The sequence below is a fragment of the Leptosomus discolor genome, chromosome 6, assembly GCF_034619465.1.
Source record: "Leptosomus discolor isolate bLepDis1 chromosome 6, bLepDis1.hap2, whole genome shotgun sequence".
Lineage (NCBI taxonomy): Eukaryota > Metazoa > Chordata > Aves > Leptosomiformes > Leptosomidae > Leptosomus > Leptosomus discolor.
Window position 1 is genome coordinate 10,949,478 of NC_141396.1, and position 15,696 is coordinate 10,965,173.

At 42.7% G+C, this 15,696-nt stretch overlaps 1 protein-coding gene across 1 annotated transcript; it reads right to left on the reverse strand.

Annotated features, from left to right (window-relative positions):
- Positions 1-6,091: 6,091 nt before the first annotated feature.
- On the reverse strand, positions 6,092-15,438 carry TECTB (tectorin beta). The gene is made up of 10 exons (XM_009945989.2): positions 15,363-15,438; positions 13,541-13,731; positions 13,029-13,171; positions 12,875-12,947; positions 10,192-10,295; positions 10,029-10,112; positions 9,678-9,840; positions 7,606-7,675; positions 6,631-6,663; positions 6,092-6,144 (listed from the first exon to the last, which is right to left on the reverse strand). Exons 1-10 carry the CDS (start codon positions 15,436-15,438, stop codon positions 6,092-6,094), a joined length of 990 nt encoding a protein of 329 aa, XP_009944291.1.
- Positions 15,439-15,696: the final 258 nt, after the last annotated feature.

Genomic DNA, 15,696 nt, shown 5'->3' on the forward strand with positions numbered 1-15,696 from the left:
TAAACTAGTGTGAGAAATGGCAACATAATTAGCAGTGTATGTAGATTCTGCAGAGATATGTGGTAGGAGGACCCAAGCATGATCAAACTGTGACACCTCATGAAAACGCTTGGAACATGGAACAGACAAGACATTCCCTCCCTTGCCATGAAATCGAGCCACCAGGAGGAAACTACTGGAATCTGAAGCTATACACTATATGCTGTGTTGCTTGGCACCAGATGATAAACAAATGTGACCTCATTGTATATGCCCCAGTAGGCGCATTAGGATCTTGGACAACATGGTGAGCAAACTGGAAAAATATGTTGATTGTTTGGAGGGACTGGTGCAGCTGGTGGCAGAGAAAAGGAGGATAAATGAGCTCTTGTCATCAATATTGCCTGTTTTTTTCGACTGACACTCTGTACAAATGTGTTGCTAACCAAAGCATTACTCTAACATGCTTGAAATTAAGAAACAAAAACCAGTGGAGGATGCAGAGGAATATCAGAAGCAGAGAAAGAAATAGAAAGGCAATATTAGTCAGCATGATGAGCAGTGATCTCCATGCATCGCTTTTCTTGATTCCTGCTATAGTTTTGGAAAATGCTTTCAGTAACTTCTGCCTATTTCTGAAACAAATCAGGGCAAATGAAGCAAATGCCATACCAGAAACAGTGATCACAAAAGAAATTATCCTTTTTCCTCCTCCTTTCCAACTTCACTGGAGAGAGTGGTTCATTGCTTGGTGGAGCTGCAACCTGTATTTTCTCATCATCCCCCTTCATGTGGTCAGTCTTCTGAATGACCTACACAGCCTCTTCTATAACATCTTTAAAGTACATAGTGTTTGGCACTTTCTGGATATTGAGCAAATAGTCATGGAACAGCAAAGCTTTTGTTGTGAGTCTTCTGCTGGCCTTGGAGGGGGACCTCTGCTAGAATAACCCAGTAGGCAGGTTAGTAGCAGATACGTTTTCATAATCTGTTAATGGGTGTGAGGATGAAACTTGTTTCCCCATCTGCCAAAGTTGTGAAGTGATTGAAGATCTCTCATAGTAAAAAAGACTGAATAAAATTTCAGTTTAGTCCAGTGAAGGAACATTGATGCAGTAACTTCAAAACATTTGGTTCCCCCCCCCCCCCTACTTTTATTTATATTTTGGAAAATAGTTGCTGCAGGATTGAAGGTTCAGATTTATTTGCACCCTGCACCCCACATCTAGGATATGCAATAAGAATAGTTGTGCCCTTTTTGTTGCTAAAGGTAGAAACCACTAGTGATGCTCACATGGTGGCGAGCAGCCTGTCCATCCGCAGTGGAATCAACCACACTGAAGAAATATCTATTATGTCTGTGAAGTTCTTGAGTGCTGTAATTACTTTCAAGATAGGCCATATACCCAGAGAGAAGCTGGAACTGCATTATTGGCCCTGACACAGGTAAGCAGCCCAAGTCTGGCTGGGGGTGCAAGTCTGGGTACATCAGAGGGTAAGGCTTGCTACCCACTGAGGCATGGTGGTACATCTATCACAAGTGAGAGGTAAAACCTGTTGGTGTAAACTTCCTTCCAGGCAATTAACCTTTGAGTTTTATCTTAAGGTTGTTATTGGTGCTTGTGATTTGTTACTGTCGGTCACCAGGTATGTAATAAAATGTGTATCAGACCCTTTAAATTTGTTGTCTTGATCTTCTGTATATATGGAATGTCTCTTTCCAATACAGATAAAATAAATGCAAGTTTTCTCGATTTACATTCATCCACTGAGTATCAGATCAGGCTACATATTTTTCCTTGATGACTATTTCTGTTCTGGTAACATTCCCCTCTATTGGAATGAATACCAATCTGAGGTACCTCTCTGCCGTGACCTGCTGATGTCATTCTTTCTGCCTCAATTTTTCTTAGTTTGTAAAGGGAAGATTAAATCTTCCAGATTAATCAGTTACTCTTTTAGAGTACTTTGAGGTATTCACTAAAAGGTGCTAGCACAGAAGTGTTGGGCATGAAGACAATGAGAAGTGCTCAAAATGCTCATATCAGGGCTTATTAATCACTGTGTAAATTTATAGTGCTGTGCAAACATTTCACAGCGATAAGACCTCTCCTTTAGCGTTAGACCTCAGCTTTAACGCTCACCAAGGAACAGAATCTACATGTTCCACTTCCCGTCATGCAGTACTGCATCATTTGGACTCTGCTGAATGTGCTTACAGAAAAGCAGAACGCAGTTTAAACCTGCAAGATCTTCTCAAAACATGTTTCAGGGACGTGTTACTGACAAGAATTATTATTTACTCCTGTGAAGCCACTGGACTTGACCTTTTCAGGGCCACAGTGATCGGCTACGTGAAAGGACTATGGGGTCCAATCAGTCAATAGCTATTTTTTCCTCTGCACCTGTGAGTGACAGCTGCCCTTTGGGTGGAGATAACTTGAAAAGATTTGATCTTCATAATAGAGTGAGGAGGATCATTCCTACTACAGGCTGTGCACTTCTATGATGTGTTTTGTATGTATCAAGTCATGGCTCTTATGATACTGTTCTGAGATAAGTAGGGTTTTTCCTTGTTGCTGGTTGGGACATTTAAACAAAATGTCATGGATTACAGAATGAAGAGATGAAATTGGTGTTTAATTTAGGATTAAGATGGGGAGTTTCTGTACACGCTATCTGGATCTGAGACGGTGGCTGTGTTTATATTGTATAATATAGTGCCAATTCTAGCAGCGTATGCAATGTTTACCTGTGTGCTACTGAGCTGAGATCTCCCTACAGAAAGGCTTCGCTCCTTTCAGGGCTGAGCTAGCAGGGGATGCACTAGGTGGGCATATCAGACGAGACCTAGTCTGGCATCTCTGCATCAGAATCAGTTGCATGTCCTCTGATAATCAGCTACTGAGGATTTGTTCTCAATTTTGAATTCGAAACTGTGGGATCCCAGCACAGAATATAAGGCCTAATGCTTGACTATATAAATAATTCTGACTTGACAGTCTCAGAGCCTGCTCCTTCTTTTTCACTATTGGATCTGGGGTGTCAGGAGTAGGAGGAATCACGGTGCCACAACACTGCTTTCTTGGGGACACTAAATACAGAGCGTCAAGGTGGCATGCTTGCTGGTTTGTACTTCTGAGGATTTTGTGTTCTATCTGACTCACTCTTTCATTGGCAATTTCTGTTGGACCTTCTTAACAGTTATTTGCTTCTGCAGTGACTAGCAAACAAAGGCCACCCAGGTTAATGGTGTTTACCATTTGCAAGTGAGATCTATATTTCATAAACAAAATATTATGTAAATGTGTGTCACTGTACTAGGAATATTGTGCTGCAACCTATGTTGTTATCATCTTGACACCTGTGTGTGTTCATTTCTCTCCTACTTCTTGCCATGACCTCAGTGGCCTTGTGCTTCAGCATTTGCAATGCCAAACTGTGAGAAAGAAAGCATGTAAAAACTCATGCCCCGTTAGAGTTCATCCAAATGGGAGACCAAGAACTGGGGCAGGACCAAACTGTAATCTTCAGGAAAACAAATGTTGGGTTCTAAACAGATTATCTGTGTCCCCTGTTAACTAACCTTCCTTTCCCTATGTTTCCGTGACCAACCTTGAGTTGGACTTCCAGATGCAGAGATCAAGGCAAGCATTTTCATGCCACACCAGCTGAAAGAGATCCATCATTATAGTGCATCTGAAATTATGAAGTCTATCAAGGTTCAGCTTGTGCTAAAATCTGTGTCAATCGCTGCATTTTCTCATACTGGTAACATAAATAGTATTGAGTAAAATAGATAGTGATGAGCCATATGCATGTTAGGAAAAATGAAGGTGAATTATAGTCCATATTTTTTATGCAAGCTATTTAGGGTGGACAACTTGTGCTTTTTAAGGAACGGTACTTCTGCAGCTGAAACCTGTTCACATGTTGCTGCCATCTCTGGCAGACAGACGTTTTCACCGTCACCTCTGGGAGCTGTTTTTCAGTTGTGTTTTGTTTTTTTTTTTATCAATAAACTATTTCTGGACTGTAGGGAGATACTGATTCAGACTTGCATTGGTAATAGGGCTTTGCCCATCCTGCAATCACAGCTCACTGGCTGCATGAACCCCGCTCAGTATAGTAACACATATGGGAGATATGTATGCCCAGAGGCTCCATCCCACGGTGAGCAGGGAGGTGGCCTGAGAATTCACAGGCATGCTTCACAGCTGCTGCAATCCTGCAAGATTTGTTCCAAAGCAACACTTGTTGCATAATCAGGAGGAAAATGAATCAACCCACCAATGAAACTCAGTTCAAGGCTTTCTGCACAAAATAGCCATGATAGGAGAGCAGTGACTGTTGCAAAAGCCAGGCAAAAGAAATAGGATTTGGAGAAGAAGCTGGTGTGTTAATCTCATTTGGCAAGGACAAGAATTTGAAGAGGTAAAGCCACTTGGCAGCTGTTGAAACTTGGCATGTTAGTGGGAGGAGGGAAGAGGAAAGGGAGGCAAAGCAGCAAACAGGGGAGAAAAACCTGCAGGGTCATTATCTCTGATCAAAATGTCCTGTGGTGCACAAAACGCTCAATAGCTCTGCTCTGCTTGAGAAACTTGTACTACCAAGAAATACTTGGAAACGACAGATCTTCTAACTCTGGTCTGTCTAAATCAGACAATTCTGTCAAGAGAGTGCCCTCTGTTGCATGTCATGGCTAAAAGCATGCCATCACAACAGACCGTTTTTCTGTAGGCTGCCAGGGTGGATGCTGTCTGCTATAATTTCTAAATACCTTTATTTTTCCCAGTTACTTATAAATACGTATGGACTGAGATTACACTAGAGGAGCAAATGGAGTCCATGCTAAGGGGGATCTGTGTGTATGTGAAAACTGTGGCTGTAATGTATGCATGTTCTAGCTATACATTATCTTCGTAACAATGAAGTTTCAAAAAGAACAGGGAGCTCAAAATCCTTAGCTTCATGGAATTATTCAGGAGGTTTCCTCTCTACAAACAATAGCAAAAATTCTATAATGTGCTTATGCTGCAGTATGTACAGACACAGGTACACCCACTGTGTTCATTAATAGGAAGTGTAACAGCTATAGTCATTCTTCTCTTTCACATTTAGGATCCTGGAAGTTTCATGGAAAAGGCCTGGAAATGTTTCTTACCATTTCAAGAGTTTTGTTCAATTTTACTTTAGTATTTACTGGAAGTAAGGAACCTACCATCACTCTTGCTGGGAAACTGTTTCATGTCCTGATATTTCCTGCTCTTTAGAAACCATAGTTTCCCCTTCTAGTAATTTCTTCTTGCTCTTTAAGAGCTGTTGTTACTCAAGTACAGAGCTAACACCTGGAACCTATTGTATCTAACACCAGATATGTCTTCAAGGAAGCTCATTAGCTTGTTTTCTGACCTCAGATATGCTTAATTTGCAACCACACCATGCAGCTATCCAGCACTGAGCCTGTCCAGTCAGCAAGACATCCTACACCTAACAGTATTGTACCTATTGCAGCACGTGTTGTACTCAACCCAACCAATCAGTACTGACAATGCTGGGAAGCAAGAAAGAAATGTCAGATAATTAATACTGAGGACCTTCTAACTATTGCTACATAAAAAGCATCCTTTTCTTCCATTCTTGACATGTTAGGTCAGTTTTCATCTTGTTCAAAGGCTTCACAGATCAAGCTAGGACCTTGCAAGACTGGGCCTGGAGGGGAGTTTGGTACCACACTGAGACTGACAGGGAAGGGGGACCCTGAAGGTAAATTTGGTGTTGAAAAATGATGAGTTTGCATATCCCTGTGTTCTTTATACAAACAAGTACTGTTGGCATCCCAACTCGTTAAAAGGAGGCATCGGTAGAATACATAACCCTTGGGTTTTCACTAGTTTAAAATGCCTGCAGAGACTGGGGAGAGGCAAATCTGCTTTGGGATTCTCCAGTATGCGAAGCACAAAGCTCATGGAATGTTTTATTTATCTGGTAAAATGGTGCACAAGGATTTTTTGTGATTTTCATTTTTCCGCTGTAAAATAAACATCTTTAGTAAAGAAGTCCAGGTCCAAGAAAGATTGGGAAAAGTTAAGAAACACAGCTGGGCTGCATTTTATAATAAAACAGCACAAAATCCAATTGCAAAGAGTAGGTGGAAGATGATATCTGCAAGAGAAACACAGACTAAATGTGAGTACTTCCCTGTCAGCTGCCTTTCACATTCTCTTCCCACCCCCATCAACGCAACTGCATGCCCCTAATGTAGCTCTGTCACCATATCAAGCTTTAACAAATAGGCTTTGAAAGGCCTTTTTCAAACCCTCTCCAAATAAAGAGCTTTCAGACATCTCTTTTAACCCAGTAAAATGTGCTTGTTCCTTTTTGGGGAGAGGGTGTGAAAATAAGAGAAAGTAATGTTCGGTATTGGAAGTTAATGGTATGATTTTATTGTCCAGAGTGAGGGATGTGCCAAAAGGAGGAAAACAAAGTCTATAGTGTTGAGAAATAAAATTTGATTTGAATTATTTCCCTTTCTGTCAAATTTACTAGATTTTTTCAGCTCTTTCTTTGAGCTATGAGGTTTATGTTGACAGAGTCACTCAAAATCCTTACTTGGGATTGATATTTTCATTGCCATACTTTGCTATTTACCTGAGAGTGTGTTAAATCTGGATAAACCTTTGCCTGTATAAAATAAGAGAAAAAGATAACATTGGGATGGCATCTTTTAAATAGGGCAAAGTGCACCTGCATGCTTTGTGTAAAGGCAGAATAGATTTGCCATGTTTTGAATTCCTCGGTATTTCTTCCTCTTGGCTTTACCGTCTGAAGTTATAAGATCCTCAGTTCTTTTATCTTCTAAAATTGATGGATTTTTACTGGTGCAACATACTGAACTGTAATAATGTTGCTCTATGTGTACTTATAATTTTAAATTGTCTTTGAGGTGAGTGTAGATGTAGTTGACAAAAGGGCTCTAGTGAAAACATGGTTTAGGCATACCTTGTTCCGAGGACCTGCTTCAAAAGATGTGCTGGATCTGCAGAATTAAACCAGCTCAGTGAGAAATTCCTGGTGCCTCCAGGAGGCAGCAGTTAAAGGACACAGGCGTGGTTTTGTAATGAGGAAATCTGATGGCAGTTCAGTTTGTGTATCAGGAGGGATAGGCACAAAGGGTTAATCTCCCAAAGCTATGGGTATGCTGAAGTACCAACCCACAGTGTAAAGAAAAACTTTTCTGCTGCTCCTAAGCCTGACCTCTCTCCTGCTCTTGTGCATCTATCACAGCTTGTCTGGGCTGTTGCTGAGGTCAAATGCAGGTGACCAGAGTTTATATTGCTAACTTGGAGTGTAAGTGGTTTGGCCATTTATCAGTAATGCCAAATGGGTGCCTTGACTCACTTTGTAAATGAGGAGAGTTTCACTGAGCTCTTCCGTCGGAGCCCAGAGCCTGGAGGGGACCAATTTCTGTTCAAGACTCCTGCTGCCACGGGTGAAAGGGCTCTGGCAGAGGGCTTTGGCTCCCCCTGCTTGCTCCTCTGCTTGCTTCTATGCTGCCAGCCACGGGTGGCTCTCAACTTCATTGCTTCCCAAAGGGAGAAACACCCCAGAAACCAAGTCACTTACTGCGTACAGCAATCTCTGCCACTAAAACACCTCCAGTTTGTTCCATGCGCTGTTTTCGTTTGTCACATGTCTCGAGAGATCACAGAGAAAAAGATGTGTATACCAAAATTATTTTAAAAAAATTTAAAAGTCCGAACCAAATTCTCATGTTTCCAACCAAGAAAATGAAATCTGCGTCAATATTGCTGCGTATTTTCTAGGGATTTTTTTTCCTGTAATTACTGGTTGGTTTTGGTGCAGGAGAGATTTAAGGAGAGTCTTTACAGTGCATTTTCTGAGGATTTTGGTGTGCCACAGCCCTTACAGTGGCTGTCAGTGTAAGTGTTCTTTTCAGTTGTGACATGGCAGGAGCCCGGATGGGTGTCTGCTTGCTAATCACAGGTCCTTCTGGGCTGCCCTTTCCACCCTGCCTTAAACAAAACTCCTGTCAAGAAGGAAAGGGGGAGCTGAGCTCAATGTATTTAACCTGTGACCTCTGTGAAGGCTTCTGTTATTGTTTATTGCTAATTGTAATTGTTGCCCGTTGGGTAGAAACAGGAAGCACCAAATCCCTTCCATATAGATCATCTCCTGTCCAGCACTAATGATGCCTGTCACAGCTGACAAGGTCTATATTAGAGGCAGTGCTCTACAGATTTAAAGGTCCTTGTCCGTCCCCTGACCTTTGCAGGTCCCCAGCTGTGGGCATTATTTTTTCCAAACTCAGCATGTGGTAATTGTGGTTATGTGTTTCTTGTAAGCATAGACCCCCAACTTGGCTCAACCTTAATTGCAGCAGACCACCAGCTGCATTTTTGGGTCAGAAGTGGACTCGAGGGATGTCAGCCTGATCAAGCAATTATCCCACACTGGAGGGTGAGGAGGGAATTCCACTCTGTGCCTGAAAGGATGATGTAGATGTTTGGCAGTATTGTCAGAAAGGCAGATATGGAGTACGGGTTTTGTGTTTTCTTTTAACCCTGGATAAAAAGGCGAAGAAAGCTTTAAAAACAAATGACAAAATCTAAGCCCAGAGTTTTTTCTTTTGCCTTTGAAACTTAGAATTTCTGACAATGCATTTTTGTCAAACCTGCAAGTTTTACACGAATCAGTGCCCCCTGCTTAGTGCTGAGGCTGAGTAATAAACTGCTATCTTAATGTGGCTCCTGGACTGAGGAGGGGTTTAGAAAGAAAAGTTGGTTTCACCAGGAGTGATGCTTTCTCCTGTCCAGCAAGAAATATTTGTTGCTGCTGAAACAACAGTGTGTTGGACAAGGAGTATTTTGGGCTTTCATTTCAGGTTACATAAAATTCTACTTCATTTTATAGCAATGACACATTCATCACATGAGAGAAAGAATAGCGAAGCTCTGACTTAGTGAATGAAGGAGGGACAGAGAAGTCTTTAAGGAAAGATGCTTTAGTAACCCTCACCCTTTCATCAGTTGGTGTAAGCAATGTGCACCTCCCTGTGCTAAATAACATGCCTGTATAGCACCCCCACCTCATTCCCACCTAAGGTCACAGGAACCTACTCTTCGACCTCAGTTCTTGCTCCAGTGACAATTTATGTGTTCCACGCAGAACAGGACAGCTGCAAGAGCAGTATCTTACTGCAGCACTGCAGGAGAGCAGAGAAGGCCTTCACTGGGAAGGGGGACTGGGAGGTTCCATCTAACAAGTGGTGAGCCTTGAGCCAGGTTCTCCTGCTGCCCCCAGGGTGCCCACAGCACTGAAATGCTTGGTAAAATGGAGAAAGCTCTACTTTCTCCCCTTTTTCAGGCTTGTGTTTAACAGTAGCTGTTTGTCAGACAGGAGTGTACTCTGGGGTATCAACAAGAACTGAGTTTTTCAATGGTTACCTTATTTCTCAATACGTTTAAACAAGTTGCCCAATGTTGCATACAGTGCCTGTGGCATGACAGGGGTCGGGGTGCACAGCTGGCCACTCGGGTTCACGCATGGCTGTGGCTCCATCTACTGAATGCCCTGGCACTGGCTCTGCACCCAACATGCCCTCAGAAAGGTCTTGACATCCTCTGTCTAAATTTAGCACTGTGTGTTTCTTGGGGGGGGGGGGGGGGAGGCCTTACCACCGGGCAGGAGAACTTCTCGCTGTCACAGACATGCGTCTCACAGTGCAGCCAGACCTTGGATAGCTTGGGGATGTTACGGAAGCGGAAAGCGTTGAACTGGAACGTCGCACGGCTCGTTTTGCCATTCTCGTGCACAAGGATGGAGTTGTCCGTGGCACACCTGTGTTGTGTATGGAGAAGCAGTGTCAGAGCCTTCATGGCTTCAGTGAAACATCTCCTGAGGTCTCAGCCTGATGAATGTAGTTGCCCTGCTGTGGGCCAACTTCTCCTTTTCCTCCTCATCCCCCAGCCCCAGTCTTTCTGTCATCCTGGGCAGAGGTGTTCCCCCTGGGTCTCACCAGCACCTACCCCTTAGTGATCAGAGGCCAGTGGATCTGGTAGAAATACTCCGAGGAGGGAGTTGCCCAGCAGTTATTGAGAACAACTTTGAACCTGGTGAGATACAAACCCCAGATTAGCAAGGAATGTCCCTACTGTCAATTTATTAATTATTAGTACTTCCCTTGCCTACCTGTCACTTAAGCCCTTAGCTTCCACTCCGGCAAATATGTCAGAACCAATTTCTGATGTTTCAACAACGAAAGGGGCTTCTTTTATACTTGAAAACTTGGCATTCTGTGAAAGACAAAGGGAAAGCCATCACACATTACTAGTAACATGCAAAGCAAAGGCATGTGGCAACTTCAGACAGCTCTGGAGAGATGGACTCCAAAAGTCCAGGTTCCTATTACCTGCAAACTCCAAACCCTAAACCTAATAGTAGGACTATTGCAAGCCCAGGATGGTGTTTAAAAATCTTTTTGTTCATGTTTGGCTTATAATGATAGTAAGTGGCAGAATTTGATACTATTTGGGTTGTGGTGTGTGTTACATCACAGCACGGGTGGAAAGTGATCTTGCTGCTACTTCCGGTATACCAGAGGTGATGGGGGAAGCTGGTGGCAGTGAGAGAGTGGAGAAGACTGTATGGAATGGGAATGAGACTGAGAGATGTCCATGTGTGGGGGAAAAGGAATGAAGACAATCAGAAATCAGATCCATATGCAAAGGTTCAGTACTCTGTGGTTTACACTTGTGGTGGCGAGCATGTGAGAGCTGAGGGGGCAGGTGAGTGCAGAAAGAGCTCTGCCAGCTATAGTCATTCATGCACTAAAAATCCAGCCTGCTCAAAGTAGTGCAGTGTGTAGTGTTTAGGTGAAAAAGTTTGGTTACATATATACTGAAGTACCTACCTGAAATCCTGCTGCCTTTTATTGCATAAGACCATAACGAAGTTGGCACCAAAACTATATAAAGAGTAACATGTCTAGTCATAGCATTGGTCTACTTAGTTAAATCTACACAGCAGGATTCAGATATATGTAGTTCTGGAGCTGTTGGACTATCTTTCCCTGCTGTGCTTGCTCAGTTCCCTGCTACTGATTTTCTTGTGTGCCTTTCGTTGCCTACACAACGAGGTGGCTGTGAGGCACTACAGCATTCCCACTGCGACATCTGATAGATTGGATGCACTGAAGTTAAGGCTGAAGGCTGTGTTTAGATTAGTGATCCATGGCTGTGAAGTGCTCTGAGAAATTCTCATTTAACCAAAGATTTCTCCCAAAGGAGAGAACTTGCAAAAGTACTGTCGTGAAACTCTTACCAGCCTTTGTGCTAAAATGAGTTGAACCTGGTGCGATGCTTCTTTTTCCAAACTCTGCTGCTCTACACTGGGTAGAGTGGTATACTTTTAGGGTACACTTTGCTTTTCTTCACAACAGTTTTCAGTGTTGAAGGTCTGATTTCCATTCAGGATCCAGCCCCTCATGCTGCATCACAGTCCTGTGCTGTTGATGGTGTGTCACAGACTAAAGGGCAGGTGAGACCGAAGTGTTTACACTGGGTTACACTGCAGCTTGGGTGCTGCTTCTAGATCAGGAAATGGGCACATGAAGCACCTGGAAGTATAGCCCACTGGAGGCAGAGGGCTGTCAGGCAGCAGCATAGGTCCATAGCAAGGCTAAATAAATCTTTTTTTTTTTTTCCATTTTGCCAGAAAAAAAATAAAATTGAACATTTCACTGAAATCAACCCTTTCTCCCCAGTGAACATGTGAACAAAATAACAAAGGAGTGGTCTATTAGCTTTCTGAGCTTGTTCTGTACTCCTGCTCAGTGGGAAAAGGTAATAGTACAGTTCAGCCACTCCCTCCTTGACTCCTGGGAGCCCCATGGCCATTAGAACAAAACAGTCATTTGGCAAAAAGCTGAAGGTACCAGTCATCCGTTGCTCACTGTCTGTCATTTGTTTTTGCAGCCATTCTGTCAGGAGTTGATAGGAGCAGTGTCATATCTCCTGGGCCCTTGCCAGTGTATACTACCAGTGTGCCAGGAAAACTGACTTTGGGCTTTCATGTGGCACCCAAAGCCTGACAAAATATTTAGTGATCAATTGGTCCCAAAATGCAGTGTGTGGGGGGAAGGATTTCCATCAGTCCACCTTGTGGTAAATACTCCCTCTACCTCCTATAAATTTAACACAATATGTTATTAGTTGTGCTTTTTCTAGCTGTACTGAAATAGAGAGGCTGCTTTGGTGCTTTTGACTGTGCTTTGGTGGGAAAAAAAAGACTCCAGGATCAGGAGCTGGCTGCTCCCAGCACACAGCGGAGCTGTGAGGAGCGGAGCAATGTTTCAAAAATCAGCCTGATATCCAGGGACACAATATTTTATTGGAAACAAAATTCCAGCATGACCTGAAGATGTCTGGGGAACACAAAATACTTGTACAGTGAGAGGACCAGGAAGCAAACTGCAAGAGAAATGCATGGAGCTTTGCTGTATCTATAGACACTATGTGACAGCTGCAGTGCCTGCAGATGCGTGCTGCGCTTTGGGTGGGACTACAAACCAGTTTTGCTTTTTCTTATAAAACCTGTCAGCATGTTAGAAATGTACCTCTCAGCAGAAAAATCTGCCTGATTTGGAGGGATTAAAAGAATAGTTGGTGCGTGTCTGCTCTGTTCAGTTTAAGTATATCCCTGCTGATCAGCAGAAACAAGGACCCCTGCAAACCCCACTGTAATTATCTGTTCCAGGCTACTAATGTGCTCCATGACACCTAAAAGTCAGGAACAGCTGCCCTTTTTTTTCCAGCTCTTAGGCTGAAACCTGTGGAAGATGAAGGCAAAAAGCTGCGTGGCAAAGAGCACTTACAGAGTAGAAGTTGAGGGACAACTGACTTTCAAATGAACCGGAGCTCCCATTCTTCACATGGACAGTGGCCACCCTGGGGACATAACAAATTTTCTGTATGAATGAGATGTGGTGCTGAAGATGGGGTGAGGCACACTCCCAGAAGAGGACATACCTTTGATCAAAGGCAGCCTGGTTCACCAGGTAGTTGGCATTGTATGTGCAGGTGAATGAGTAATTCACAGGCTGGCTCTTCACAATTACAGAGGAGTCATTGGACACGATGGAGTTGTAGAAGTGATAAGTGGGGTTCTTGAACTGTGGATGGTGAGACAGAGAAATGAGTCTTTGAGGCATCAGGAACAACTTCATACTTAGAAACAAGACAAAACGCTATCCCCCAGGCAGCGTGGTTTTGCAGTTCTTCTTGTGCTGCCTTATACAAATGCCTTACTGTATATATGTTCTGTGTAATGTAGGTGCAAATGGGTGACTAACACAGACTAAGATCACTAAGCCTGCGAGTATTTTGCCTGTAGATGCAAAGCACAACTATTTGCTTCTTCCTTCTCCTTGCTATTGGGGTTTGCCTCCTCCTTCCGTCAGTACTTAAAGCCTACCCAAATGAAGCAAACGGAACTCTCTCAAATGAGTCCAGCTCAGAAATGTTGCCCTTGATAGTCTTACCTCTGACTGCGTCCCACAGTATGATTTGTTTTTAGGTGACAGGTCTGGGATTGTGAATTGGTAATATCCCGAATCATGGATCCCATTGTAGCAAATGCCTCCAAGTGCCAGCTGGTTAACCTCCCATCCGTAAGGACACTCCGGAATTTTGGTAATGATGGTTTTAGGATAGCAGTACACCAGAATTACATCTGAAAGGAAAATAGTACACATAGAGTGACATTCAGTGGTGGTTTTCTTTCAAAGAGGTGGGTCTGCACACCTACTTTCCATTGGGATTAAACTTCTGAGCAGGGGTGTGTGCTGGAAGGTCCCCTAACCTGTGCAGATTTTGCAACACAAAACTGACCTTTAGGTGTTAAATTCTGTCTTTGGAAGAGTTTGGCCTTTGCCTTCTAATCAATGCAGAAATTTGTGCAAATTTTTTCTCTCTCTGGAACAGCTGATTGAGGAGCAGAGACAGTGCTGAGAAACCTGAAGTGAAGAATGGCTGCACTGAAATCTGTCACATTAGCTTAGGCTGCAGAGCTGGCTTCTGTAATGCCATTGGCTCTGTAAAAATAATATTGGTGAAGTCATTTGTTAGGTTTTGGTTAGGCTGAAAAGCCTAGCCCTGTTAATAGCAACGGAAAATGAACTGAAATCCTAGCCCTGTAAACAGTGACAGTTAATAGCAGTGCACTATGTTTCCAAACATGATGATTGCTAATACAACCATGAATATTGAACTTCGTAACTTACAGACAGCTTCATGATAGCAGTCTTAGACATTTTTCAAAGAGAATCAGGCAGTGCGAATTTGAATGTTTGATGGGAATTTAAAGGGCAAATATTGACTAACCATTAGTGACCTGAAAATTGAGAAAGACTTCCAATTACTACAGCCAGAAAAAAGACACCCTGTCTGGAATTCTTTCTTTTAAAGCCCTTGACGCTCTTATTTTAATGATAAAAGCCTCATATTGCAGCCTTCCCATGTCTGTTAGGGAATACTCAGGGAAAGTCAACTAGGGACCTTAACAACTTGCTTGTTTCTGGTCACCAAACCTTCAGCACACACAGTCTGATTCTGCTTGTGTTGATGGTCCAATTTGTAACTGGTGACTTCACAGCTATGAAATTCCTGCAGTTCAGAGAAACTGCTTGTGCAAATGAAGGTACTGAAATAACTGGATAGAGGGCCAAATACTTAAGACATGCCATGAAATTAGTGACAGTAGTCTGACACCAGTCACGCACATACAAAGCGAACACTCTATATTGAGGTGCATTCCAACACATTTCTAAAGCACATTTCTTCATTGTAGTGAATTCTACATTACAGGTCTGTCTGGCACCAGATCATTTGAATTTCTAGGCAGAAATCAGTGTGCAATTAGAGCCTTACCATCAATTATTTTTGTTTTTTCTCATTTAATATAGCAGTGTGGTTCAGGAGTTCAGCCCAGCACGTTCATTCACCACTAGGCATCTGACTGCAGTCAGTGGGACTAAAGCCCAGCTTGGGCAGCAAAGATCTGCTGCATCTAGCCTGCGGTGTTGCAGATAATTTCTCATTGTTTTCTTTCCCACTTTACGCCTGAATTCTGCTTAACTTTGTTGCACAATGATTACTGCACAGAGTTAAGCATATGCCTAATTCTCTGTGGTACGTGTTCTACTGTGCTAGCCGAAAGCAGATCAATAAAAGAAATGTAAGGATTAGCTCTCCAGAATTCACAGTTTAACTTTCTGACGAAAAACCTTTCCACTTTTAAATAGAAAAAAAACCTTTGGCAGCTTAATTACAAGAGAAGATCACAGGAAACTTAAGTTATTTTACCTGCTTTGTTTGGATTGCAAGGCCCTGCAAGAGCTTGAGCCAAGATGACCAGCAGGTAAATAGTAAGAGTCACCATTTCTTGCAGTGATCTGAGGACATAGGGAATAAAAGCTGAAATTGTCTTTAAAATTTGAAATAAAAACAATACATTGACTGCAGACCTGAAACTATAGCTACTGTTAAACGTGTTCTTCTTGCAGAGAGAAACAAATAACATTACTGATATTCTGTTGCCCAACTTAATTGCATCTACAGGGTGGGTAAACATTTCCAAGACCATTATTATTGCTGGGTCACTATTGTGACAATTTTACTATTTCAGCTTAGTGGTGGC

What these genes read in the sequence shown, in the direction of transcription:
- TECTB (XM_009945989.2), bottom strand. Translation starts at nt 15,438, where the DNA reads ATGGTGACTCTTACTATTTACCTGCTGGTCATCTTGGCTCAAGCTCTT. An exon ending in TGTCCCTCAACTTCTACTCT is followed by an intron (nt 10,296 to 12,874) that starts GTAAGTGCTCTT and finishes TGTCTTTCACAG; the next exon opens with AATGCCAAGTTTTCAAGTAT. An exon ending in AGAAGTTCTCCTGCCCGGTG is followed by an intron (nt 7,676 to 9,677) that starts GTAAGGCCTCCC and finishes TGATCTCTCGAG; the next exon opens with ACATGTGACAAACGAAAACA.